The sequence below is a fragment of the Pongo abelii genome, chromosome 3 (assembly GCF_028885655.2).
Source record: "Pongo abelii isolate AG06213 chromosome 3, NHGRI_mPonAbe1-v2.0_pri, whole genome shotgun sequence".
Classification (NCBI taxonomy): Eukaryota; Metazoa; Chordata; class Mammalia; order Primates; family Hominidae; genus Pongo; species Pongo abelii.
In genome coordinates, this window is record NC_071988.2 from 172,183,246 (window position 1) to 172,210,782 (window position 27,537).

The 27,537-nt window shown below is 34.8% G+C and overlaps 1 protein-coding gene across 3 annotated transcripts in view; it reads right to left on the minus strand.

Annotated features, from left to right (window-relative positions):
- The window catches only part of LRBA (LPS responsive beige-like anchor protein), a 763,816-nt gene that overhangs the window by 68,183 nt on the left and 668,096 nt on the right, over positions 1–27,537 (minus strand). For all 3 annotated transcript variants that reach the window (XM_024245927.3, XM_054553557.2, XM_054553558.2), the window contains one exon: positions 16,068–16,235. In XM_024245927.3, coding sequence (XP_024101695.2) covers positions 16,068–16,235 — 168 coding nt within the window. The remainder of the gene's footprint in view (positions 1–16,067; positions 16,236–27,537) is intronic.

Here is a 27,537-nt window from a genome sequence, read left to right on the forward strand (position 1 = left end):
AACACTTGCTGGATATTTGACAGATTTCTACTCAAAGTTTACTGTCTAAGTGACTAGCCTCAGTGTCCTTTGGAGGTATGGTTCAACTTTAGCTTCGATATTAGTAAGTTTAAAAACATATTAATCAAATGACTACTTAATCATGATATGGTTATGTTTGTATTTAATTCCTAAAGGAAAAAAATCCTGATAATATTGTAACTGCTAAGGCCAAAAGAGGACCCATAGCAAGTAAATATATTTGGTAAAAATGGGATGAAAATCCCAGAAGAGAAAATCAGAGATGTTTGGATAACATCTCTATCTGGCTTAAAAGAAAGAAAGGCAAAGCATCATTAGAAACATTTGGAAACCAGACTCCCACTTAACCTTAGGAAAGAAATACAAAGTTATTAATAGTTTTTAGTTGTCAGAGCAATAAATTCACAAAATTAAAAAGTAGTATAATGAACCTAACTCAAATTATTTAAAAAGAGTCTTCTAAGATTAAAATGTAAATATTTTAAATGCCCTAGAAATAAAATACAGAATTCAAACGTTATAAAGCATAAACATAAAAGATAAATAGTTTTTCAGGAAAATGGATACACAGGATATGGAATATTTAAAATGTTCAAAATATACAGCAAATGTTCAAAATATACAGCAGAGGATATTTTCAATGAAATTTGCAAAATAATCTATTAATACATAGAAGAGTAAATGAAATTCAACGGAAGTGATTCTATGTAAATTTGGACTTGAAAGACTTAACGTTTTTAGTTTTGAGAATGTAGACATAAAGACAGATATCTAAGAATTTAGACAAAAGTCAAGTTTGTATGTTGTCAAATAAAGATTGAGCTATTGATTCCACTTCTATGATTTTTTTTTTTTTTTTTGACAGAGTTTCTTCACTCTGTCACCCAGGCTGGAGTGCAACCCTGTCTCACTGCAACCTCTGTCTCCCAGGTTCAATTGATTCTCCTGCCTCAGCCTCCTTGGTAGCTGGAATTACAGGTGCACACCACCACACCCGGCTAATTTTTGTATTTTTAGTAGAGATGGGGTTTTGCCATGTTGTCCAGGCTGGTCTCAAACTCCTGACTTCAGGTGATCTGCCTGCCTCAGCCTCCCAAAGTGCTGGGATTACAGGCATGAGCCACCACACCCAACCCCACTTCTATGAATTTTCATAAGGAAAGAATCAGATGAAGACAAAAAGATTTAGGTATAAAGATAGTTATTATAGCACTCTTTATGACAGTAAAAATTGGAAGAAAAAAACTACTTAAACTCTGATAATGGAATACTACGCAGCCATTAAAATGAGTTGAATATACCTGACATAGAAACTAGTTCATAATATGCCAAAGAAAGAAAAATTTCTAACTACCGAAGTATATAGAGTATGACCTTATTTCAGCAAAAAATATATGTGTATGTGTGTGTGTGTGTGTGTGTGTGTGTGTGTGTATATATAAAACACACATATACTTACATGTGTTATGTGCATACATACATACATATGCAAGAACAGTTGCATGCAAAATCTGGAGGGGTATATTCCAAACTATTATTAGCTATTTTCTCTGATGGAGGAAGGATGAAAAGATTGGCAGAATAAAAATTTATACTTTCCTCATTTTTATACCAATTGATATCTTACACAAAGCATGTATTATTTTTGAAATAAGCATAACAAAACAATTTTCATTTTGAAAAAATCTTAAACAGACAATTTTAAAAAAAAGGTCTGCAAATATTTGGTATAACGTTATAAAGTTGTTTTTGTTTTGTCTTGTTTTTTTTTTTGTTTTTGTTTTTGTTTTGAGACAGGATTTCACTTTGTCGCCCAGGCTGGAGTGCAGTGATACGATCTCAGCTCACTGCAACCTCTGCTTCCCAGGTGCAAGCGATCCTCCCACCTCAGCCTTCTGAGTAGCAGGGAACCACAGGTGTGTGCCACCATGCCTGGCTGATTTTTGTATTTTTGTAGAGATGGCATTTTGCCATGTTGCCCAGGTTGGTCTTGAACTCCTGAGCTCAAATGATCTGCCCGCCTTGGCCTCCCAAAGATCTGGGATTACAAGCCTAAGCCACCACGCCTGGCCGAGCCACCGTGCCTGGCCTTTATGAAGTTTAATTTACCCATTAACATAATAGCAAGAAATATATATATTTTTAACTTTTATTTTAGGTTCAGAGGTACATGTGAAGGTGTGTTACATAGGTAAACTTCTGTCCTGGGGGTTTGTGGTATAGATTATTTCATCACCCAAGTATTAAGCCCCATACCCAATAATTATCTTTTCTGCTCCTCTCCCAAGGAATATTCTGTAACCATCTAAGAACAACTTCAGTTGATAAACTGGTCAAAAACTTAAATCTATAGACCTTGCTACAAAATTAATTTTGTTAATATTGAGTTTACTTTTTAACTTATCTGTATCTGATTCCAAGGATCCCTTAGTTTTAGCAATATTTTGCCATCATTTAGTATTAATTAAATATAAACTTGTTTAAGTAAATAATGTGTTTTCCTCCAAGAAGCACTCAGAATGCATCAGGTAATTGGAAACAAATACATATCATGATGGAATGGAGTACATAAAAAACAAAGAGAAAGAGCAGCTTGTTAAATAAAGTAAAACATATTTTAAAATAATAATGCAAAGAGAAGGGGGAGAAGGAAAATTAGAGAGGGAAAGGAGTATTTATACTAGCATATCTACTCAAATATTATTATGGAAGTTACTAATGTAAGATATGATGTAATTATAATTTGTGAAAATGCACACAGATTTTCCCATTAGTGACTGTAACAGAGCCCGTGCTTTTCAGGCACATTAAACTGAGTCCCAACCCAGCCTCACTACAATCTCCAGTTCTTGTAGCTGTCCATCTACTACAGCATAATCCCAGCTGCCAATCTGAAAGAAACCAGCTAGTCAGAGCAGACACAACCAACAGAAACAAACGTCACTCAATAATGTTCAGTGGCACTGTGTTCATGGATAATTTCAAACAGTATCTCTGTCTAGAACATTGATGTGCTCACTCAAAACACCTCCATCTCTGGCTACTGGAAATGAGTAGATAAAGCAGCCTGCCTAGAAAAATAAGTGGAATGTCTTCAAAGAGGTTGCCAATGCTAAGAAGCAAATGTTGAGAAAACACAGTAAAGTTCTTAAAGGAAAAAAACCCAACAACATCCAGAGAGTTAATTTTCACATTCAGAAGGTTAAATTACTTCTCAAAACCAGACAAATATGTTTAAACTATGTCATGAAAAGCAGACGTCATTGGTTATTCATTTGCTAAGAGTGACCTAGATGAAGTAAAGATGGTGCCTGAAAGGAAACAGGGTTCATGACAAAAGTCATCAGTATAATAGAACGGCTCAGAATTCTGTAGGTAGTTAATAGGAAAAAAAATCATAAAAATATTAATATTTTGCTTCATGTCCTTGAGTGTATAATTTAGTTACACCTAACTTAACTAGTAAGTCTGCAAAAGACGTAATAATAAGCAAAATACAAAGAGTAGCTTTACTGACAACTTTGATGCTCATTTAATAGAATAAGGAAATTTTTGTCTGATTATAGTGGTTTTGAAGTTAAAAGAAAGTCTGGCATAATTTTATGGTATTTTAAATGTAGGTTTTCAATTAAAACCTGACTAATCCTTACCGTTTATTTGGCTTCTCATTGTACAGTTCCTGCCCTGCACTGTGTCAAATATGCCATCTGTGTAACACACTTCTGGCCAGAGGTACTTCATGATTATTTCTATAACGCTTTGAATTGTGGCTGCATGAAATCTTAACTTCGGTATTCAATACTCCTAATTTACTATATTGCTACAACCACTGTAATCGTGTCCTACTCTTAAATCTCACCACAGTCACAACAAAGATTCTTGCGCCACCTGCTTAAAACAGGCTTACAGACCACTCCCCCAACTATTTAACAAATGTTAACAATGCTATAAATACTAATTGTGTTTATGCTTTCTGAAAGATTCACTGCAGCCAGTGTTCTGCAGCAGTGTTGGAGCTGTTGACTCCCACCAACAGACTGATGGAATTCTAAGCCAAAAATGCTTTTCCTTGGATAAGATATCTGATTTGCTACTGCTGTCATGAAACTGGGGTCATGTAAACTTAAACACTGCTGCTGCTTCTTTTGGAAAACAGACCTCAGAGTGATTACGCATAGCTAAGACAGCATTTGGAAGGATAAATTTGGAAGAGGGAAAACCAACCACTGACACTAAATACAACTTAGGGAAAATTTTCAGGTTTTACTTTCATGTTGAGGTCACTTGTATATAGTAATTCTTTAAACTGGGCAATATCACGGCTCTCCCCTCTCCCCTATTTATCAATGCAAACAGAGCTGAGTTCCATTTTCAAAAGGAAATTTAAAACTTTAATTAATTTCTGAACTCACAGAAACATAAAACAATGTATTTATGTGAAAAGTAAAGAAGAAAATGACACTTTTAGAGGAAATGTAGCAAGTACTTATGACAAAGTACGAGATGAAAAAGCACAGATATTGTTCATATTAAGGTTGTCTGACAGCAACATCTACCTGCAAGTATCTTTCAGCCTTTGAACCCCCACCCCTTCTTCCAACCTCCAGGTGCAACCCAAGATCTGCCCTGGTGTCCCTTATACAACAACTGCTCCAGCCTCTGCTGTGTTTGTACTTTTCCTTTTATCAAAACCTACTGTCCAATCTTGCTCACAGACAGCCATATGATTGGAAAGGATTTTTTTTTAAAGGATTTGTAACCAAAGAAGTGATCTCTAATGGTAGAATTTCAGGCATCAGCAAAGAACGATGAGTTCTGTAGTAGAGGCTTTTTTTCTTTACGTACACATCAAAGTGCATCAAAGAGGAACTTACAGCTAGACATTAGCATGTGACTCTGGCATTAGTTACCAATTTGAGGATGAGAGCTTTCTAGTCTCTCACTTTATACTTTTTGTATTATTTGACTCTTGAAATAGTTAACATGTATTGCTTTGATAAATACATTTTTAAAGCACTTTGTATAACTAATTATACAAACACACACACACACACACACACACACAGACACACACACAAGTAGTGAACCCAGAGATCTAGAATTCAGGAATCTTAAGCCAAAAGCCTTCTTGCTTTTAGGTAATGACAAACACTACAAGTAACAGCGATATATCTAAGATATTTTCCCCAAAAGTAAAAGTGTTCTTTGTGTTCTCCCTCAAATATGATGGGAAAAATGAAGAAATAAACTCAAATGTTAAAAAGTATGAAAACTCCCATAGCTCAGTGGATTAAATAACATATATAGAAAATTAAGAGATTGGAGGTACTCTGATTTCCGAGTGAGATAAAAGTTAAGAAATTGTAAATTCCTTCATTCCTGTTAGTTACATGAAAATCATTATAGATGGTCAGTACCCTAACAACATTGGTTGAGAGAGAACATGACCAAAACCAGAAAGTAATTACAAGAGACCTCTGAACAGCCAAAAACAAAGTCAGTATTCATATCCTCATGTTAACATATATTGCTTGTTCAAATTTTCAAGAAGCGGCTTGTTTCCCCCTGAAAAGGGAAAAAGAGTTGTGTTTGGCTTTTTTTCTCCCTCTGATTTTCAAGAGACATAATTTTTTAGAATATAGAAAGAGGCAAATTAAAGAATTTCATGATCTCATTAACCAAAGATAATGACCATGAACATTTTGGGGTCCATAATTCCAGACTTTTCCACATGCATTTGTATTTTATATGTTCCATAACATTATCTATTATTCACTGTAATATGGCAAAATATTCTTCCATGGTAATACATATAGATTTACACAGCAATATTTTTGATGATATACAGTAATCTACTGTGTAAATTTACCAATATTTAATTAACTACTTCTCTACTGGACACATTTACGTTGCTCCTTTTCCTTTTTTTCTTTTTTTTTTTTTTTTTTGCTATTATGATGATATGGTTTGGCTATGTCCCCACCCAAATCTCATCTTGAATTGTAGTTCCCATAATCCCCACATCGTGAGAAGGACCCCGTCAGAGGTAACTGAATCATGGTGGTGGTTCCCCCATACTATTCTTGTGATAGTAAATTCTCACGAGATCTGATGGTTTTATAAGGGGCTTCCCCCTTCGCTCAGCTCTCATTCTTCTCTCTCCTGCCGCCTTACAAAGAAGGACATGTTTGCTTCCCCTTTCACCATGGCTGTAAGTTTCCTGAGGCCTCCCCAGCCATGCAGAACTCTGAGTCAATTAAACCTCTTTCCTTTAAAATTACCCAGTCTCGGGTATGTCCTCATAGCAGCATGAGAACAAACTAATACATATGAAGAACTATATAACTGAATATTTTTTTCACACTTGGTCAATTATTACTTTTGGTTAGAGTTCTAAGTAAATAGTACGTGAACATTTTAATAATTGATACAGATCGCTGTAAAGATTCAACCTATTTTCATCCTCACCAAATATATGACAGTATCTGTTTTCTCATACTGCATCAACATTAAAATTTTTATTATTTTTAATCTTAGATAATCTAGTGGACAAAAATGTTATTGTGTATTCAACTTAATGTCATTGATTAATAGTGAGGATGAACTACTTCTCTTACTGGGTCCTGCTATTTGCCCAGGCTGGTCTCAAACTCCTGGGCTTAAGCGATCCTCCCACCTTGGCCTCCCAAAGCATTGGAATTACAGGTGTGAGCCACTGTGCCCAGCTTAAAGTGCTTTTCATATGTGACTTGCATTTCATCTTTCATGAGTTTTCTATTCCTGTACTTTGTTATTTGTTGTTGCTTTAGATGTACAGAAACATCCGTTTTCATGTAGTTTTTATACGTGAATATATGAATTTCCTTAATGATTTTTAGTTTTGATATTAGACTTACAAAGGCCTTCCCCTTCATGTAATCAGGAACAGAAATGTCAGTGTGACAGGACACATTGATGAGGAAGAGAACAGATGACAGGAGATCAGGGAGGTACGCAGGGCTAGATCATGTGAGTCAAGCAGATTTTATTCTATGCTTGATGTGAAATAGGAAAGTTTAAGAAGGAAGTGAAATGATCTGACTTACAGTTTCAAATACCACTTTGGCAGCTCAGTGGAAAGTGGACTGTAGGTAGGCAGGGACAGAAAAAGGTGACCTGGTCTACTAGCGTTAGTCCAGTGGGGAGAGGATGATGGTGGCTTGAACTAATGATGAACAGACATGAATGGTTTCCAAATATGTTTTAGAGATCTCACTAGCCTAGCTGCTCTTTTGAGACAGAGTCTTGCTTTGTCACCCAGGCTGGAGTGCAGTGGTGTGATCTCGACTCACTGCAACATCTGCCTCCCCAGTTCAAACAGTTCTCGTTCCTCAGCCTCCTGAGAAGCTGGAACTACAGGTGCATACCACCACACTTGGCTAATTATTTGTATTTTTATTTTTTTAGGAACAGGGTCTCACTATGTTGCCCAGGCTAGTCTTGAACTCCTGCCCTCAAGCAGTCCTCCCGCCTTAGCCTCCCAAAGTGCTGAGATTACAGGTGTGAGCCACCTTGCCCGGCCTATCACCAGCTTCTTATGCTCTCCCTTCCTACCACATGAGTTTTTCAAGTCATAGAGCCTTACTGTGCTCTTCCCCATATGCCATACTCTCTGCTTGGAATGTCCCTTCCATTTCTTTTGCTTCACCAACTTAACTCAAATTTCTTAAGGATTATGTTCAGACAGCTGATACTTTCTTAATCTGGGTTACAAATGCCTCCTTTGTGCTCCCGTATTCAGTGACTGTCACATTGCCGTATATATTACATATATATATATATATATATTTACATACACACAGACATATGCATATGTGTATTTTTTAAAAATATATATTTCTTACCTACTAAACTTCATCAATGAACTATTTCATACTAAGATACTAATGTCTAGATAGCTCTCAATCTTTGTATACTGCAAATAGCATTTATATGAAAAGAATTCTGGATAAGGATATAGAATTGTTCTAGAAACCATGCCTATAGATATGATTATACTTTAATATATTAATTTAAGGAAAATACTTATGTTAAATCTTTTAGAAGAGGGAATATTATTTTATAAAATATTCAATTCATCATGTATTTAATTTGTGGATTTGGATTTTAAGAGAATTTTTTTCTTCGTAAAAATATTCTTACTAACATTTGACCTTGAGTTCAAATATTCTAATTTTTATCTTTTTTGAAAATTTCTTCTTTCTTTGGGTTTTACGTTTTTCAAAAATGGGGTTAGAAAGGCTTAATAAGATTGTGTTTGAAAGAAAAGACATGAATGAGCCAAATCAAAATCAGCAGAATAATCAGAAAATGACCAACTTTTATTTATTTGTCCCTTATCTATAAAAGAATATATGTAATATTGAGGAACTAGAATAGATTTTAAAAATGTTAAAGGCAGGGAAAAAAAGAATAGTGCCAAAATACAGAGAAATAAAGAAGAGTAAACAGATGAAGATAAGAATATATTCTTAAGTTGGGGTCACAAGATATTTTTTGAAAGATTAGCATATCTGTCTGAAAAAGAATTCTTTCTGGTGTGTGATATATGTAAATGCAGGCATAGTTGTATATTGATAACCCAGATGTTTTCTAAAAATTAAAAACAACATAAAAGTTTAATGTGCTGCAGGCTGTTTCTCTGATTACTCTTCCTCCTCTTATGGTTATTATTTCTATCGTTTAGTGCTCTTTTTATACAGAGATTATTTTTATGATCACTTACTATGCCATGTGTATTAACCATTCACTATACAATGGAAACTTTCTCAAGAAGAATGGCGCTTTTCCCAAAATAGTAGGTGATTACATGACTTGTATGTAGACAACTTGCCTCTGTATGACTGTGAATGTATTTCCAGACTGAATTAAGCATATAGAAGTGAACAGAAATAAGTAAAAGTATAGCTACCGAACAGAAATGAGTCTAATTTGCTTTTGATACTGGAAAGGTACAAATCTATCCTTGTACCATGATTGTGGTTTTGCAGAAATAATGCTTTAATATAAATCAAGCAGATATACAAATGTGCTAATATTAATGATATTAAAGCACCTTAGAGAAACAAGATTCTGAAGAAAAGAGAGGCGTGGCCTGGAGGTGGGGGTGGGGAGTAAATTAGTAGAAGGCAATAGTGAAAGTTTCACAACTGGCATGAAGCCTGTGACAAGACTTGAGTTGGAGGCTGTCCCAGGCCAGGCACTGCAGGGACATGCTTGGCCATGGGGACAGCAGTAGGAGCTAACTCCCTGGTGGCCTTGTTTAGCTGTACTCCGATCCTAAAGTTTTAAAGGAAACACTGTTTATGAAGACAGAGAGGCAGTCATTAACCATCCCTTCTAACAGTTCTCCACCCTCACGGCACTTTGTATTACCTTACCCACTTCTATTTTCTTTATAGCACTTGTTATCATTGAAATTACAGTCTTTAAATTTTATTTTCTGTGTGCCCCATTAGAATGTGAGCTCCAGGAGGGAACAGACTTTGCCTGTCTTGCTCATCTCCACATTTTTAGCATCCTGAACAAAACGAATATTTGTTGAATAAATGAATTAGTAACGAATGAGAGGATAAACTTTCCCAGTTTATCACTCCCTTCCTTCCTTTCTTATCTACTCAATTCAGCCCAGGTTCACGTTTCATCTTTTCTACAACATCCCTTTCACAGTTTCATCAGCCACCCTTGCACCTTCAATCCTTTTTCATACATTTCACCACACTTCCATGGCAAACCCCACCTGTGTCCATCTTTCTGTCTCTCTCTCTCCACAAACACACAGGTGTGCACACACACACATCCCTCTCTGTTCAACTTTTTTCTACACCTATTCTCCTGATGTTGAAAACACAGAAAAACAATATTGAAAGGAAATTATAATTATTGAGCAGCACCCATTAAGCATAAATATTGTCTCATCCTTAGCACAAACCCTCATAAAGAGAATCTTGTTGCCTTTCCACCTCATTCATACACATTTACTTACACAAGTCCCCATGCTATCCGTCTACTCTCCAATCTGAGATGAGGCCCTATTGTTCCCTCCTGTTCAGTGCTTATCTCTATCTATGCTCTGGGTTTTGTTCTTCTCCACTTTCACACAGAGCTTGATAGTGTATTACACACTTTCTCTCCTGCATGTCTGACATGCTTCCCTCCTTTTGGATCTTTCCCATTAATACAGAAACATAGTCCAATATTTACTCATTAAAAAAAAATTATCCTTTAGAGCAACTGCTGGTGCATATAAAGATTTCTTTTTGTGGTGACAAAAATGCTCTTAAATTGTGGTGATGCTTGTACAACTCTGTGAATATACTAAAAACTATCATAAACTTTAAATGGGTGAATTGTAACATATGTGAACTATATCTCAATAAAGCTTAAATTATTTTATTTACTGTGTTTACTTCAACATCTCCCATTCATAACACAATCCTCTACCTTCTAAGCTACTTCTCTAAGATCACCAATGACCTCTTAGAAAAATCCAGTCAGTACTTTTTAGTTCTTATTTGTTCAATCTTCTTTCAGATTCTAAACAAACATATTAGTGACATAGGGTTATGTCACCAATATTCAGTGGTTCCCTACTGCCTTATGATGCAGTTAAAAGTATTATTTTTTAAAGATAGGGTCTTACTCTGTTGCCCAGGCTGGAGTGCAATGGCAGGATCATAGCTCAATGCAGCCTCCAACTCCCAGGCTCAAGCAATCCTCTCATCTCAGCTAGGATTATATGTATGTGCCAGCATGCCCAGATAAGTTTTTCATCTTTTTGTAGAGATGAAGTCTTGCTATGTTGCCCAGGCTGGTCTTGAACTCCCAGCCTGAAGCCATTCTCTTGCCTTGGCCTCCAAAAGTGCTGGAATTATAGGTGTGAGCCACCATGCCCTGCTGAAAATTATTTTTTATGGTATTGAAGACTTTAAGATCTGGCTCCTGTGTCTCTCTCTCTCATCTGCTCACCTTCAGTTCATTCCACATATACCATATTCTCTAGCCATCTCTTTTATCTACGTGCAGGAAGGGTATGCAGTTGCCTCTGTGTAGGTAACTTCTGCTCATGACTCTACCCAATGATCTTATTCATCCTTCAATATGCAACTCCAGCCTCTCATTCTCTGGAAAACATGGCTGGATTCTGTCAGTTTGGGCTTAGTACCTATCCTATGCTTGTGCATACATACTTACATATATTTATCTCTGTACTGAATTTATCAGATTGTATTATAATTGTTTACTTACACTTATTTTCCCATTAGATAATGAACTCTAGCTGAGGGGGGGCAGGGACTTTGCCTTTCAACCCTTTAACCTTATTACATGATTCCGGTTTAGTAAAAGGGTGTTAAAAAAAAGAATAAATTAATGACCTATTCATGTTTTCTGCTTTCTTGCCTCACTTAACAATGAACTCAGCATGCGTCCACTAGGAAATGGTCTCTAATAACTTCTCTAGTGTTAACATTTTATGATTCTTTCTATGATCCAATCAGTAGTTCACATTCCTTTTACAGTTGTGTTTTCTAACCCAGGGATTTAACTGTGAGCAACATAAGGGAAAGAACTAACACTTGCTGAGTACTTATGAGGGGATAGGCACCATGCCAGGCGGTTTACATGCATTATATGTCATCTCATCCTCTGTAGAGTGGGCATTATCGTATGACTTCTATATATAGGAAACAGAGTCTGAGGAACACAACTAGTAGGCATCAGGGCCATGACTCAAATTCATATTTATTTATTTGTTTGTTTCTTTGTTCATTCTATCAAACTGCATTGTACTATAGGATTTAGCACTGGTAAATGGTATGAAAAGGCTATAATAAAAGACTATTCCCCCCAACCTTTTTTTTTTGAGACAGGGTCTCACTCTGTTGCTCAGGCTGGAGTGCCATAGTACAATCATGGCTCACTGCAGCCTTGATCTCCTGGGCTCAAGCAATCCTCCCACCTCACACCGCACCCAATAGCTGGAATTATAGGTGTACACCACCACACCCAAATAATTTTTAAATTTTTTGTGGAGATGGGGCCTCACTTTGTTGCCCAGGCTGCTCTTGAACCCCTGGACTCAAGTGATCCTCCTGCCGTGGCCTTCCAAAATGCTGGGATTACACGTGTGAGCCACTGCGCCTGGCCCCATTTATTTTAATGATATTCAGAAAGCTTTGTAAATTAAATTGTGTATTTATTTTAATAGTGCTAAGTAACAAAGCGATATATTCTCATTTCAAGAATATCAAATACCTACCATACTTAGACTATCACAGGCCATGTTTAATAAATGCCAAATCTAATATAGAATATATATTATATATATGTCTATATAATGTATAATATAAAAACAAATTAGGGTGTGATGAGTGCAAGACTATCAGTTAAGGCTGAATTTTCTCATAATTAACTACTTAGGATTGTGGTGAAAAAAAGGAAGTCAAACTTAAAGCAAAAGTTTTAACGGTCTTTAGCAAAAGTTGATCATAAAGAATGAATATTAAAAACTTATTTGTGGCTGGGTGTGGTGGCTCATGCCTGTAATCCCAGCATTTTGGGGGGCCAAGGCGGGCAAATCATGAGGTCAGGAGTTCGAGACCAGCCTGGCTAATATGGTAAAACGCGTCTCTACTAAAAATACAAAAATTAGCCGGGCATGGTGGTGCATGCCTGTAATCCCAGCTACCCAGGAGGCTGAGGCAGGAAAATCACTTGAACCCGGGAGGCAGAGGTTGCAGTGAGCTGAGATTACGCCATTGCACTCCAGCCTGGCAACAAAGTGAGACTCCATCTCAAAAAAAAAAAAAAACTTATTTGTTATGATGGTTCTTCAAAAAGTTAAACATGGAATTATCACATAATCCAGAAATTCCTTTTCTGGGTATATATCCAAAGGAATTGAAAGCAGGGATTTGAACAGATGGTGTACATCCATACTCTTGGCCACATTGTTCATAATAGCCAAAAGATGGAAACAACCCAAAATGCCCATTGATATATAAATGGATAAACAAAATGTGGTATATATATATACAATGGAATATTAGCCTAAAGAGAAAGGAAATTGTGATACATTCTATAGCATGAACAAATCATGAAGATATTACGCTAAGTAAAATAAGCTAGACATAAAAAGACAAATGTTGCAGCATTCCACTTCTATGAGGTATTCAGGGTAGTCAAATTTATAGAGATAAAAAGTAGCATTGTAATTGTACAGGGACTGGGGGAGGAAGGAATGAGGAGTTATTGTTTAATGCTTACAGAGTTTCAGTTTGGGAAAATGAAACATTTCTAGAGATGGATGGTGGTGATGGCTGTACAAGAATGTCAATGTTCTTGATGCCACTGAACTGTAAACTCAAAAATGGTAAAAATGGCCAGGGGCAGTGGCTCAGGTCTGTAATCCCAGCACTTTGGGAGGCCGAGGGAGGCGAATCACTTGAGTTCAGGAGTTCGAGACCAGCCTGGGCAACATGGTGAGACCCCATCTCTACTAAAAATACAAAAATTAGCCAGGCGTGGTGGCAGGCACCTGTAATTCCAGCTACTCAGGAGGCTGAGGCAGGAGAATCACTTGAACCCAGGAGGCGGAGGTTGCAATGGGCTGAGCTTGCGCAACTGCACTCCAGCCTGGGTGAAAGAGCAAGACTCTGTCTCAAAAAAAAAAAAAAAAGGTAAAAATGTTCAATTTTATGTTATATATATTTATTACAATAAAGAATTTTATTTGAAATTATAATGTGTTAGTTTAGGTGAAAGAAAAAATATAATTGAGCTTACACCTATATTCAAATATATATCTAATGTCTACACGGAGTATTCCCACTTTGAAATATCCTACCAAGTCAATTTAACATTTATTTTCCCATTGTCTGATCACATGGGCTGAACTCAGAGTAAGAAAAGATGGTCAAAGACAAACATAAGTCTTCTAACTCTCTACTGTACAATGCTGTAGCCTCTAGTCATCTGTGCCTACTTAAATTTATATTAATTAAAAGTAAACATTTAGTTCCTTAGTCACACTAGCCACATTTCAATGTACAATAACTACATATGGTTCATGGTTTATTAGACAGTGCAGATAGAGAACATTTCCAGCACTGCAGAAAATTCTAGACAGTGTTCTTCTAGATTAATTCACAGTAAACTTCCTTAAACAATCATTGGTGTGTACGTGGGGACAGTGGTCAATCCAGAAATAAAAATAAAAAGCCAAGCACATAGAGTGACTCATAGAGGAAATAACTAGCTGATTGAGTGTACTACTTGTTAACTAGCCATGACAAACAGATATAGGCCAAGTGACATTTTTATCATGAAAACATTGCGTAACCTTTAATGAAAAGTAGAGCTACTTATGTCATCTTGGACATACCAAGAGACAAGTCTTTTAAGTAATAGGATCTTGCATTGAGAGAAACAATGTTAAGCATATTTTCACAGCAACTCTATAGAACATTACAGAATTTCAAAATTAGAAATACGGAGATTGCATATAGTGACACAAAAAATATATACTGGCATAGTAAGTACAACCAATTTATGCTGGTACAAAAAACAATATGCTGGTATATTAAATACAACCAATCTCTTTTTAAGAGATAATAAAATCAATTATACAGTGCGAATTCAGTTATATATCAGCTATGTAGAGATATGGATAATTACTACAGGATAACAGGAGAAAACAAAAATGGCTGGTATATTTGTTGAAGAATTATGGGCATTTAACAGAATAAAGTATTACTGTTCAAATATTGCCAAAATGAACAAAAAAAAGAAAGTAAATAGGCCTATGCTATTTTATCCCAACAATAAAATTATGCAGTGTTTTGTAACACTGCCTATATGTTGCTCTCACCTCAATACCTTTATGGAATCCTAAGTATATTCTGTGTCATACAGTCAATTGATGTTCTGATCAAATAAAATACCCCCAGAAGGAGTATTTTCAAAAAACCGAACAACTGGAAGAGTCTTTAAGAGTTGATGTAACCCAATTCTCTGCCACTACAGTTTTTAAAACTGAAACGTAGCAATTTAAAACTTGGGCAATTTAATGCAAGTGTACATCTAGTACACAGTGCTTTTGTGTGTATACTAACTTATCTAGCACATAAGCCAGGTGGTAATATGCCAATTTATTTAAATATGTACTTACATACCTTCCGCATGATCAGGTCTTAGTAGAACTATAAAAGAATGCATCAAGTGCTAGGGAAAAATGACAAATCTCACACATTACAAATAATGTTCCCTTCAAAATGATATATAACTTGCCCTGTGAATAAAAGCTCCTGGTTTCCTAAATGCAGTTGTGTTCTAAAATTGTACAGATTAAGGTTGTATCGTTCAATTCTATAATTTTTCATATGAAGTATATTGGAATTAGAAGGATGCATAATTAGATTAGAAATACTAAAAAAAGTAAGGTCTTCTACAGACTCTTTGGTGAGTGCTGCATTTGCCAAAACCATGTTTTAAGTGTTTTACTTGAGAAAATAAATGACAAGAATAAAACAAGTTCAATAACATCTAACAACAATTTGATCACATAGGAAAGATTTGGACTTCAACCCCCCCATTAACTTCTATGTGGTTATATATGTTCTTAGGTATTACATATAAATATGTGTTTTATCACATTTCAATAAATTTATGCTCATAATCATATCTCTTTAATGAATTATTACTATTTTCCTACAAAAATAATGTGAGTAACCTCCAAAGTTATATAAAATTATAAATAAGATTATTGATACCTTAACAGATTCAAATAGAAAAAGCCGTCATCTTATATTGGGTCAAACATTTTGCTGGAAGGAACCTCTGGGTTCAAGTTCTTGCTAGGTCACTGATAGATTATTCTGCTTAAGGCACTTTACATCTAGTTTCACTTTCTTCATCAGTAAAATCAAAGGATGGGGGAGGTGTCCTCTAGCTCCTTCTAGTTTAAATATACCTGACTATAAGTTGCTTTCTCAATTCAGGTAACTTACCTCTCTCAACACAGGATCAGTTATTGAATTCAGATTGACAGCTCCTTCATAGGTCAAGTAATAGAACACATTGAGGGCTCGGACAGCTTCTGGTCCTTGCTGTTTATAGCCAAAAATGAGATCAATCCATTGGTGAAGCTGGCAGGAAACAAATTCACTCTCCAGGGCCTGAAAAAAGGTATACATTGTATTACTATGCTGAATTCCTTTTTAAAAATATAGAGAGACATTTAGAGCAAGCAGTAAAGTTTAACACTAACTTTACTGTGAACAAAGATTTTTAAAAAACAGAACTTGTGGCCAGGAGCGGCGGCTTACGCCTGTAATCCCAGCACTTTGGGAGGCCAAGGTGGGCAGTCCATGAGGTCAGGAGTTTGAGACCAGCTTGGCCAACATGACGAAACCCAGTCTCTACTAAAAATACAAAAATTAGCTGGGTGTGGTGGCCTGTGCCTGTAATCCCAGCTATTCAGGAGGCTGAGGCAGAAGAATCGCTTGAACCTGGGAGGCGGAGGTTGCAATGAGCCGAGATCACGCCACTTCACTCCAGCCTGGAAAAGAGCGAAACTCCGTCTCAAAAAAAAAGAAAGAAACTTATCTGATGTCCTAGTTTCTAACAGAATCTGTCCTCCTTTGTTTATAATTAGAGGCTTTCCGGCACTTGGCATAATTAATTATAATAAATGTGTAAGTTTCAGTATTCTTCTACCGTACTGACAGCACTGAGGACCAGGACTGGGCCTATCTTGGTCACATCTGTAACTCAGAGCCTGACAGGTACTCGATTTATGCTTCAAACAAAGGAGGCCATACAAGGCAAAGACTATTTTGGGAAACTAAATGTGAAAATGTTAAAAATTTACCATCCACTTGAAATATTTATTATTTTTCTAGAATTAAAATATTTTCTAGTCTATTTCAACATCTGTAACCAAATTATTTAGTTATGTTGATTGAGTTCTTATGCTAACAAATTAGATTTTGTGGGGGATACTTATAATTACTGAATTTTTATTCTAGGTATTAATATCAAACCTGACCAAATATTTGATGCTATTAACATAATAGTGTCCAATAAATAACGAATGAACACAATCAAGTATTTGGTTGAGATGCTAGGCACAAGATCCATTTCCTATCCATCATTATATTCCCAGTTACAAGCGTTGTGCCTAAAACATAATAGATGCCAATAATGTTTGGTGAATTTAATAACGTTATAAGTACTAAAGAGTTTTAAAAACTCAAGACATTTTTTAGGAAAGTATCCATCTTTATATTATTTAATATTGTTCAAAATCATTCCAACATCAAAGTTTAGCATTATGGATTAGTTTAACAATAAATAATTATATTAAAATCAAAGAGTTTTCAAACATAAACTCTGAAGCTTAATTAAAAGTATACAGTAGGCCAGGCACGGTGGCTCATGCCTGTAATCCCAGCACTCTGGGAGGCTGAGGTGGGCAGATCACGAGGTCAGGAGATCAAGACCATCCTGGCTAACACAGTGAAACCCTGTCTCTACTAAAAATACAAAAAATTAGTCGGGCGTGGTGGCGGGCGCCTGTAGTCCCAGCTACCCAGGAGGCTAAGGCAGGAGAATGGCATGAACCCAGGAGGTGGAGCTTGCAGTGAGCCGAGATCACGCCACTGCACTCCAGCCTGGGTGACAGAGTGAGACTCTGTCTCAAAACAACAACAACAACAACAACAACAAAACAAAAAAAAAAACCAACTATACAGTAATCGCCCCTCATCCACAGGGGTATGTTCCAAGACCCCCAGTAGATGCCTGAATCTATGAATAGAACCAAACCCTATACCTATATGTACTATGTTTTTTCCTATACATAAATACCTATGATACAGTTTAATTTATAAATCAGGCACAGTAAGAGATAAACAACAATAACACCAAAATTGAACAATAATGATATACTGTAAAAAATATATACCGTAATAAATGTTATGTAAATGTGGTCTCTGTCTCTACCTCAAAGTATCTGATTGTACTGTACTCACACATTTTCAGATCTTGGTTAAACACAGGTAACTGGAATTCCGGAAAGCAAAACTGTGGATAAGGAGGAGACTGCTGTACCAACTTATATCTGGTAATGTATCTCATTGAAATTGATTCTTATTTTTAGAGTAGTAAGTCTATGATTGTGATGTATTTTCAGTATGGCTTGCTGCTATGTTATAAGAGATCTGTTGGTTTTAAAACAAAACTGAACAACTTGTATAGCAAGTAACCAATGAGATATAAACCATCTTGTGACAAAAGACGTTCCTATTCCTTTACATGTGGACACTTGTGTAAAGATATGCTTTATTAAAATAAGTGCCTATGAAAAAGAAATGTTTATAGCTAAATACAAAAAAAATTCCTTTAATATTTAACATAGTTTTATGATATATCACAAATATAAAACTGAAAATATAATTTTGTAAACAAAACTCTACACAATTATCACATCCCAAAGTATACCTTAAATGAAATATGCCTTAAAAATATTTAGCTAGCTTCAATTGAGAAAGTTACTGTTTTAGACATCTCTTCTAAAATGCTTTTACAAATTTATTAAACAGATATGAGAGCACAAAACTGCTTCATATTTTACTTGAAATAAGAAGAGAGAAGCTTGTGATAACTTTAAGTAAATGCCTATTTTAAGTACATAAATTTGAAAAAAATCTATGAACTACTAATGCAAGTTACACACAGAAATGATACGTTGGTTTCATTAACTTAGACCTTGGGTAGGGATGGGGGTATGGGGTAGGCACATTTACAATGACACATAAAAACAGCAATTGTCTTAATTTGTGTGCAGTGCACTCTACACAAAAGCCCTAAATATGTTCAAATTAGAGCAAGCTGCTTGATTGTCACTGCAGTCTCATGTCACATTAATGCATGACAAACATTAAACCATACACTTAAATAGCAATTTATATCATTTAAATGTTTACTGCCAGACTAGCTCATCACTCATTTAAATGTGACTTTCTGACAGCTAATTTCAGTTAATTTTCTCCAATTCACTTAATTAGAACTTTCAATCAGGGAAGGACCTATACATATCTTCGCGCTTACATCCTTTTTGGTGGCTGTTCGAAATCTGAGTTCATAAACTGCCGAAAAGCTCTACTATAATAGATTAGCATATAATATCTCTGAGTTTACAAAAAATATTACTCTATGAAGCAAACTCACAGTATATACTCTTAGAAAGAACCTATACTTATTTACGTAAATAGTACTCTCGCCAGTAGTTTAAATAAAAAACGTGTAGTTCATATACACACACTATTGAAACAATAAAAAAACCCTGCATCCAAGCTAATTAAAAATTAATGATTTCAAAATTGTTTAATAAGATAAAACAGTCAGGAGTCTCCTGAGTGTCCATGGTGTTGTGATTTGAGACCATAAAATTCTAGAAGGCTCAGCAAATGACAAAGTACAAATGAATTTTCTCAATAACTAGGGCAATTTTATTTTATGTGTCACCAAACAAAGAACTGTTTAATTTTCCTTACGGTTGACTACTTCTTTATGCACACTCAAAATGGTAAAGTTGGTTAGATTTCGATGCTTAAAGCTTTACATCTTGATACTGCATCAGAATTTTAAGCAAAAATGCTGAAAGGAAAGCTACTGTGTGCTCATATCATGCTGCAAACACACATGCAGAGATCACCACAATGCCATGGTTCAGACCTCACCTTACATTGTCATAGGTCAGTCCTTAAGGAGTTGACCAGTAATTCGTGGAACTATTGGCAAAATCACTTCCAGAAGCTGATAAACACATTACCTTCATGAATAAACTTCAAATAATTTCTCAAACACTCAACTAAAAATTCCATTAGTCAGCTTCAAGCATGTCTTGCAATATACCAAAGCTTTAAAAAGGGACCTAAAAGAACAATGTGGTAAGTATAAGAGAATTCCAAGAAGTTTCAAAGTCATTTCAGTACAAAGTCAGTTCAGAACTTTAACATCCTTTTGCTATCAGTGAATGACAACTGCCTAACCAAAAGTAGGTAATGCACTTAAGACTTGAGGGGAGAGAGAAGGACAGGCAGGAAGAAATTAAGGGAAAAAATACAAACAGAATGTAATTCAAAATGGAATACCCTGAGGTTGCCTTTTATAACTCCCATTTTTAAGATTTAAAAACATAAATCATTAAACCTATATTAAAATAGCTTTTTTATATATTAAGATTTTTTAAAAAAATTCTTCATATATAGAAAATTCTCATTTCGATCTACATTTTTAGTTACAAAAAAATGAAAAATGCCAGTGGAATGCTAAGCATTTGAGATTTTTCAAAGCCTTCAAAACCGACAGTCCTCATTAAGCTTGGAGTTAAATATGGTTTGCAGCTAGGGGATAGTAACATTCTTCCCATGCTGCTCTCAAATCTAACCAATCAATTGTTAGTACTCCCCTAGCAGGCTGCATACATCATTTACATCCAATGTGTGCTCTGAGTAAAATTTGTAAAAAAGAAAATCCACTAAAATGTCCAACACAATACAATAATATTCAACTCATCTGAGTTATTATAAAATAAATCAGTGACTAATGTCCAATTGTTAAGGATCAGATAAGACTATGAAAAGACTATCATATGAAGCCTCACACGAATTGTCAATCCAATCCAGGGGGACTCATATTAGTGTTGACAAACTGTCTTGGCGCTAATATCTATTTTTTTTTAATGAGATCTATTAGGCAGAGTAAAAGATTTCAGATATGCTAAAAAGTACAGTATACAGATGTCAAATACACTTATTACTAACTTTCATTTGTTTGTTCTGCATGCAGAATCGCAACAAATTAAAGTTTTAATATTATAAAGATAATAGTAAATTATTCATAAATAGGAGGTTTGTATAACCCTGTGTCAGAAATAATTACAATATATGTGTGTGTATATATATATATGTGTGTGCCTGTGTGCATGTTTAGCAAATCTCACTGAAAGAACACAATCTATGCTTTCCTGAAACTAACTCACTTAAGAAATAGATTATTTCTTTATAAAAAGTGTTATATAAAATTATTCTTATTTTCTATAGCAGAGTCAAAAAACGTGATAACATATAGAAATAGCTTTTTCCAAGAAACTCTAAGCTATTTGAGAATAAAAATTCTAAACTAAAAGGCATTAACTATGTATTTAATCTACACATGCATTAGTGATACACTAGTAATTTCCTTTTATTTTCAAAAAACCAAATTTTTGCCAGTGTAAAAATCAAGAAAACCAATTTCAATCAACAAAGGAAATTATTAGATAATTGTTTACCTCAAGACCAAGAAACCTTATTTGTTTATTATTTATGTTTCTCATACTTGTCATTCCCAGCTCAATGTTAATATTTACTTATTCTTTGGCTAAACATTCTCATACCACTCCATTAAAAAAAGAAGCTAAATAAAAACTAGCAATATCTATGAGATAAATGATTTTTATAAAAAGTTAAATAAAAAGATCAAATATTCTTTATAAACTTTTTATAAACAGAGAGAATAGGCCTAGGCAGCCCAGATATACATTTCTGCACACCTGTACCACTACTTCCGCTCCCAAGCTTCTAGAAGGCCCAAGGTACAAAGGTTCCGAGATACAAAATGCCATAGCTGTAAGTTTCAAATGAGAAAAGGAAAATCACTGATTAACCCTCCTGACTTAAAATACATTTACTTATAAGATGTATTTAATCATATTTTTAATGAATGAAACATCCGTTTTGTAAAATTTTAATTGTACTTATAATTAAGAGTCTTAATTCATTTGAACATAGATAACAATATGTTTTAAAGGAACTGACATTTAGATTGGCAAGGCAGTAATATACAAAGTTATAAACTTGGAATTTTAAGTATTTTTCATTTTAAATCCATGTAATACGGCCTTCTTCCTATACAAACACATACACACACAGAGATTTAAAATGAACTGGTCTGTTATGTTTGCATGTGCTGGATTTCAAACACTAGTGGTAATGTTTCCTTAACATTGATATATGACCTTTGTAATTTACATTGAAGAAAGCTGTTTTTTTCAGCCTAATTAGAACTGTTTCAAATTTTCCTGCTAAATATATGATATAAAGTCCTTTCAACTTTTTTATTCTAGAGTTTCTTTCCATGTCAACTTTGTTCCAATCAAAATATGCTTTGAATTAAATGATTTTGATTGAATATGTGGATCACATTTCACTTCTAAGATGTAAAGTCCAAAAAGGAAAAGTTTAGCCTGTTCAAACAAAGCAAGAGCAGCCACTTTGCGGAAAGCTATTCACGTTTAAGAAGACTGACAAATTGTTTGTGTGCACCATTAGATCTAGTTTCTGCAATAGTTGCCAGATTTCCTGTCCCCCTAATAAGATGCATTAACTCCTTAAATGCTGGCTCTGAATTTGCAGTGAATCTGAGTGACTTTAGCAAATTTCAATTTTATCTATAGGTAAGTTTCCTTATTTGAAATAAATCTAAAGAAAATAAAAGAAAATTTGCTGTTAACTATGTTGTATCAAAATTTTCTAACAAAGGTCACAGAAAATTAACATTTTTTCATATTGGATGGATATAAATTCAGAATACAAATATGTTTTCTAAATGTGACTTGCCAGAAGTGACAAATTCACATCAATCCTCCTTTTTCCAAAAAAAAAAAAAATGCATCAATTTCACTAATTTAAAGATTACATCTTCAGGTAAAACACAATGGAAATATTTAATAAACTAAAATCCATTAATATGAGCATCAATTTCCTCCACACTGATTATATATAAAATCACAATGCTTCAGAGTTCAGCTATTTACCTTAATATACATATATATATATATATAATGTGAAACAAGCTTTATACTATTTACAAAGAAAAGTTTAATTTTGAGAGCTTAAAAATATGTGTGAAATTGTGACATTAAGATCAATAAAGTCATGAAGCCCAAGAAGGTAAAAATGGAGGATCAAAGATTTAGGGAAAAAACTGTGGGATGCTAAGAATAAAAATTGTATCAGACAGTTTTAAAAAATGAAATTTAGTCAACAACATACTGAAGTTCAGCCTGAAAAGCAGATAGAGAAATCACTAAAAGGGGTTCTGTACTTCTAAACTGCCCTTGAACTGTTGGGCAGAAGAGATATTTTGAGCCAGCAGTACACAGTTCATTTCTACATTTATATCATTACTAAAGAAAAGCGTGAGTTAGTATCATATCTTGATATAACCATCAAGCACTCATGCATCTTTTGGCAGGAGAATCATTCTGTCTACGATTGTTATTGTGTAGTTTTAAATGGACTAGTCAACCAGCTGTTATATATTTTATACACTGAAGGCCATGTTTCCTTTGAAATTCATAGTTTTAATCTCAACTGAAGTCTGTATTGCTGTGTGCCAAGATCAAAAGGATTAGACAAACTTGTACAATTACCTTCCTTTACAGAGAGATGATTTTTAAAAAATGTTTAAAATACTCCTATATACTGACATTTTATCCAACTATATTCTTTAGAACTACAGAACATTAAAACATTTAATTAACATTTCAACCTTAGGCCACTTTTCATCTAAAATCTAGGAATTCACAACATACAGATATGCTAAACTAATTATAGTATCACACACATAGGGATATTGAGCTTTTTTTTTTTAAAAAAAACCTTTAGTAAAAATGGATGGGGAAAAATTATACCTATTTCTTTTATGTGTTTGCATTTTGCAAGCCTTTGTTCAGAAAATAATTCATAGAGCTTACAGTGATATATATGCAGCAAGATACATTTAACAAAAGAGAAGTGAGGCAATGCAAAATTTAAAAGGAGATATCATATAAAAACTATGCCATGAAATTTCAAATACTTGTTTTAACAAATCTATATATGGTGAGCCATGTATTTGCTGCTAAGCTTTCTAGCAGGCAACATAAAGAAAGAAACACGAACAATTACAGAAGACAAAAATGACCATAATGTAAAAACAAACCAGATGGCCTGGAAAAACACATTATTTCTATTCCTGAGATAAGAAATTCCTCCCTTGGCAATATGATGGAATCCAGGTATGTAACTCTCAGAGGGACTGAGTTAATCCTGAGATAGATTTAAAGTATAGACAAATGGGGAGACCACATATTCTTCAGATAATCTTGCACAAATATTATTTCTCTTAGGGAGGCTTTGAACGGTAGGTTCTAGATTGTGCTTCATGACAAGTACCTGGAATGCAGCCATTTTATTTTGTTAGTTAAATGCAGAGCTAATATGCTTCAATAACAGGTAAACTGAGTCCCAGGACTAATAACCTCTTAAGAATGTGAAGAATATAAGGAGAAGGACACAGCCTGTATGAAAGGCAGGCTCGCCATTACTTGGAAGGTAGACTAGCCTACCTTAAAACAGGCTCAAAGGTAAACTTTCTCACATAGATAAATATGCATCAAAAACTTCCAAATTCCAAACATGATGCTGTAATATTTATAGACATTAAATGTTTAAAACAGGTATACTAGATGTTCAACTCTTTAAAAAATTAGTTAAGTATCCCTAGAAACTTAATGTTGAGGACTTTAAATTGCTGTTATGTTTTCTAAGATAAACTAGTTATAAACATAGATATAAGTAATAAAAATATTAATCTAAAGTGGTCAATTATCCACCTAGGTATAGAAAAATGAATAGGTTTCCTCTTCAGCAGCCATCACAAAATGTATTAATTTACTGTATGAACTCCTGTAGGTTTTATATTATATAGTCAGTTACAAAAGGAAGGAAAACAAAATAAAAAAAATTTAATCCCTTCCCATTTGCTTATCCATATAGATCTGATAAATACTAGCAGTCTCTTGCCTTTGAAGATGGCCAGACCAGAATCTCTACTTATTGCCAGATGTAGTTTAATCCCATGAGGACTCCAGACAAAAACAAGGAGCTGTCTGCATGGCACCAATGATTCCCTGGACTGACTGCCATAAACTTATACTGGCAAATCAAAATCCTTGGCAAAGTAGAACATTTATTATGTCATTACTCCTAAGAATATCCAATAAAGAAAAACTTGAATTAAAAAAAAGCAGAAGTTGCTGAATATAAAGCATTAAGTTCAGCCAGAGAATCAAATTACATCTGCATTTACATTGTGTATGCGATTGCATACTTGTATATTATATAGGACTAAAAGTATTATACATTCTGCAACTTTCTATTAATGTTACCATCTCTCTCATCTACTCATTCAATAAATATTTATTGAGTGGTTACTATTGGTCTTGTGCTAGACTCTGGGGATACTGAAATGAGACATCCCTTTGGAAGAAGGAAAGGGGAGCAAAAGGTCAGCTCTAAGACTACTACCATAGTCTAAGTGAGAGGTAGTTGGAGCCTTAGTCAAGAAAGTAGCATCTGGAGTGAAGAGGGGACAGAGTTCAGAAAGATTTAAGATATAAGTTATTACTTATAGCAACTGATTACCAGTGTGAGGGGTGAAGAAAAAGGAATTTAGGGTGATCAGTTTGAACCTTAACCATAATAGAGGAGAAATTGTTTACATGGTAGAAGATTAGTTGAGTTTTGAACTTAGTATTAATATTTTGGACTTCCTTTTATAGACTTGAAATTAACCCTAAGCCTTTGTTTTGGATCTAAGGCTGAGAATTTTAGTGGAAGTTTATACCCTATTAAAGTATTAAAATATGTTTGACCAGGCACGGTGGGTCACGCCTGTAATCCCAGCACTTTGGGAGGCCGAAGCGGGTGGATCATGAGGTTAGGAGTTGAAGACCAGCCTGGCCAACATGGTGAAACCCCGTCTCTACTAAAAATACAAAAAATTAGCTGGGCGTGGTGGCATGCATCTGTAATCCCAGCTACTCAGGAGGCTGAGGCAGGAGAATCTCTTGAATCCGGGAGGCGGAGGTTGCAGTGAGCCAAGATCACACCACTGCACTCCAGCCTGGGTGACAGAGCAACACTCCGTCTCAAAAAAAGAAAAAAGAAAATACGCTCATGTTCAATAGTGGAATGCACAAGCCAAAAAAATTCTGTGTAACAAAATCACCCCAAGGATTTTATACCAGTTTTGTCCAACAGAAATATATCCATGCCAGATATGCAATTTAAAATTTTCTAGTAGCCGCATTTTTTTAATTTATAAAAAATATTTTTTTAAAAAATGAGACAGGGTCTCGCTGTATTGCCCAGGCCAGTCTTGAACTCCTGAGCTCAAGCAATCCTCCTGCCTTGGCCTTCCAAATTGCTGGGATTACAGGCTTAAGTCACCATGACCAGCCTATAGTAGCCACATTTTAAAAAGTTTAAAAAAAAAAACAGTAAAACTGTTTTAATGACATGGTAATATCTTATCAAGAATATACAAAATATCATTTCAACATGTAATCAACATAGAAATTATTTTGTATTAAATCTCAGAAATCTGGTATATATTTTACACTTACAATGGACAGCACATGTTGATCAGACTAGCCACATTTCGAGTGATCAACAACCACATGTGACTAGTGGTTATCAACTGGAAGGTGAGGCTTTATTCAGTTCCAAATACTGAATCTGCATCCAGATTTTGATACAAGACAGAATGCAGGAGTTAACAATACTTAACACTTTCAAAATACACCTTATCTTACTGAAAATAAAGATAAACCTTACAAAGTACGAAGTAACTGCCAGACTAAAATGACCTTCAATGCAGTTTTGAAGAGGCCATTACAATTCTCAGTGCCGTGAAGAATGGCTACACCTTAGGAAATGACAGCAGAAATATAACATCTTCAAGTGTGAAACAGACATAATGTCCTACAGTGTATATTCTTCAGCCACTTATAGATCTCTGAAGAAATGTGGCAGCATCTGAAAGACGGCATTATGACTATCCTCTAAATAATAAAGGTAAAAGGGCTAATTCTACCAACTATGTTGTAATCTACAAACTTTCCATCCTTAAAGGTCCTTAGTTAGAGTTCTTAAATTTTGGCTACTCAGCTCTATCAGTTATGTACTTTAAGAATTACCATATAGCCATAGACCACAACTTAGTATAGGGGACATAATCTTTGCTGAAAGTCAGACATATGACATCTGTAATGTGGATGTATTCACAAAACTCATAAAAGACACTTCATTTTAGTAGCAGATAACGAGTCTCTGTCTACTCCTAGAGATTTTTTAACATCTACAATAACACTCTGATTCCCAATATTTTGGGTCTGATTCTTTCTGCATTTTCGATTGAATAATGATTAGTTAATAGAGTCAGTCTTTTAAAATTATTTTTAAGTAGCCATGAATACATACGCAGTATGAGGTCAACAATAGAGACTTCTTGCAAGAGTTAAATACATTTGTTATTTATGTTTCCTTACTTCCCTTTCACTTCTTAACTAGTTTCTCCTCTTTCTGTTACAGGCACACCACTGAA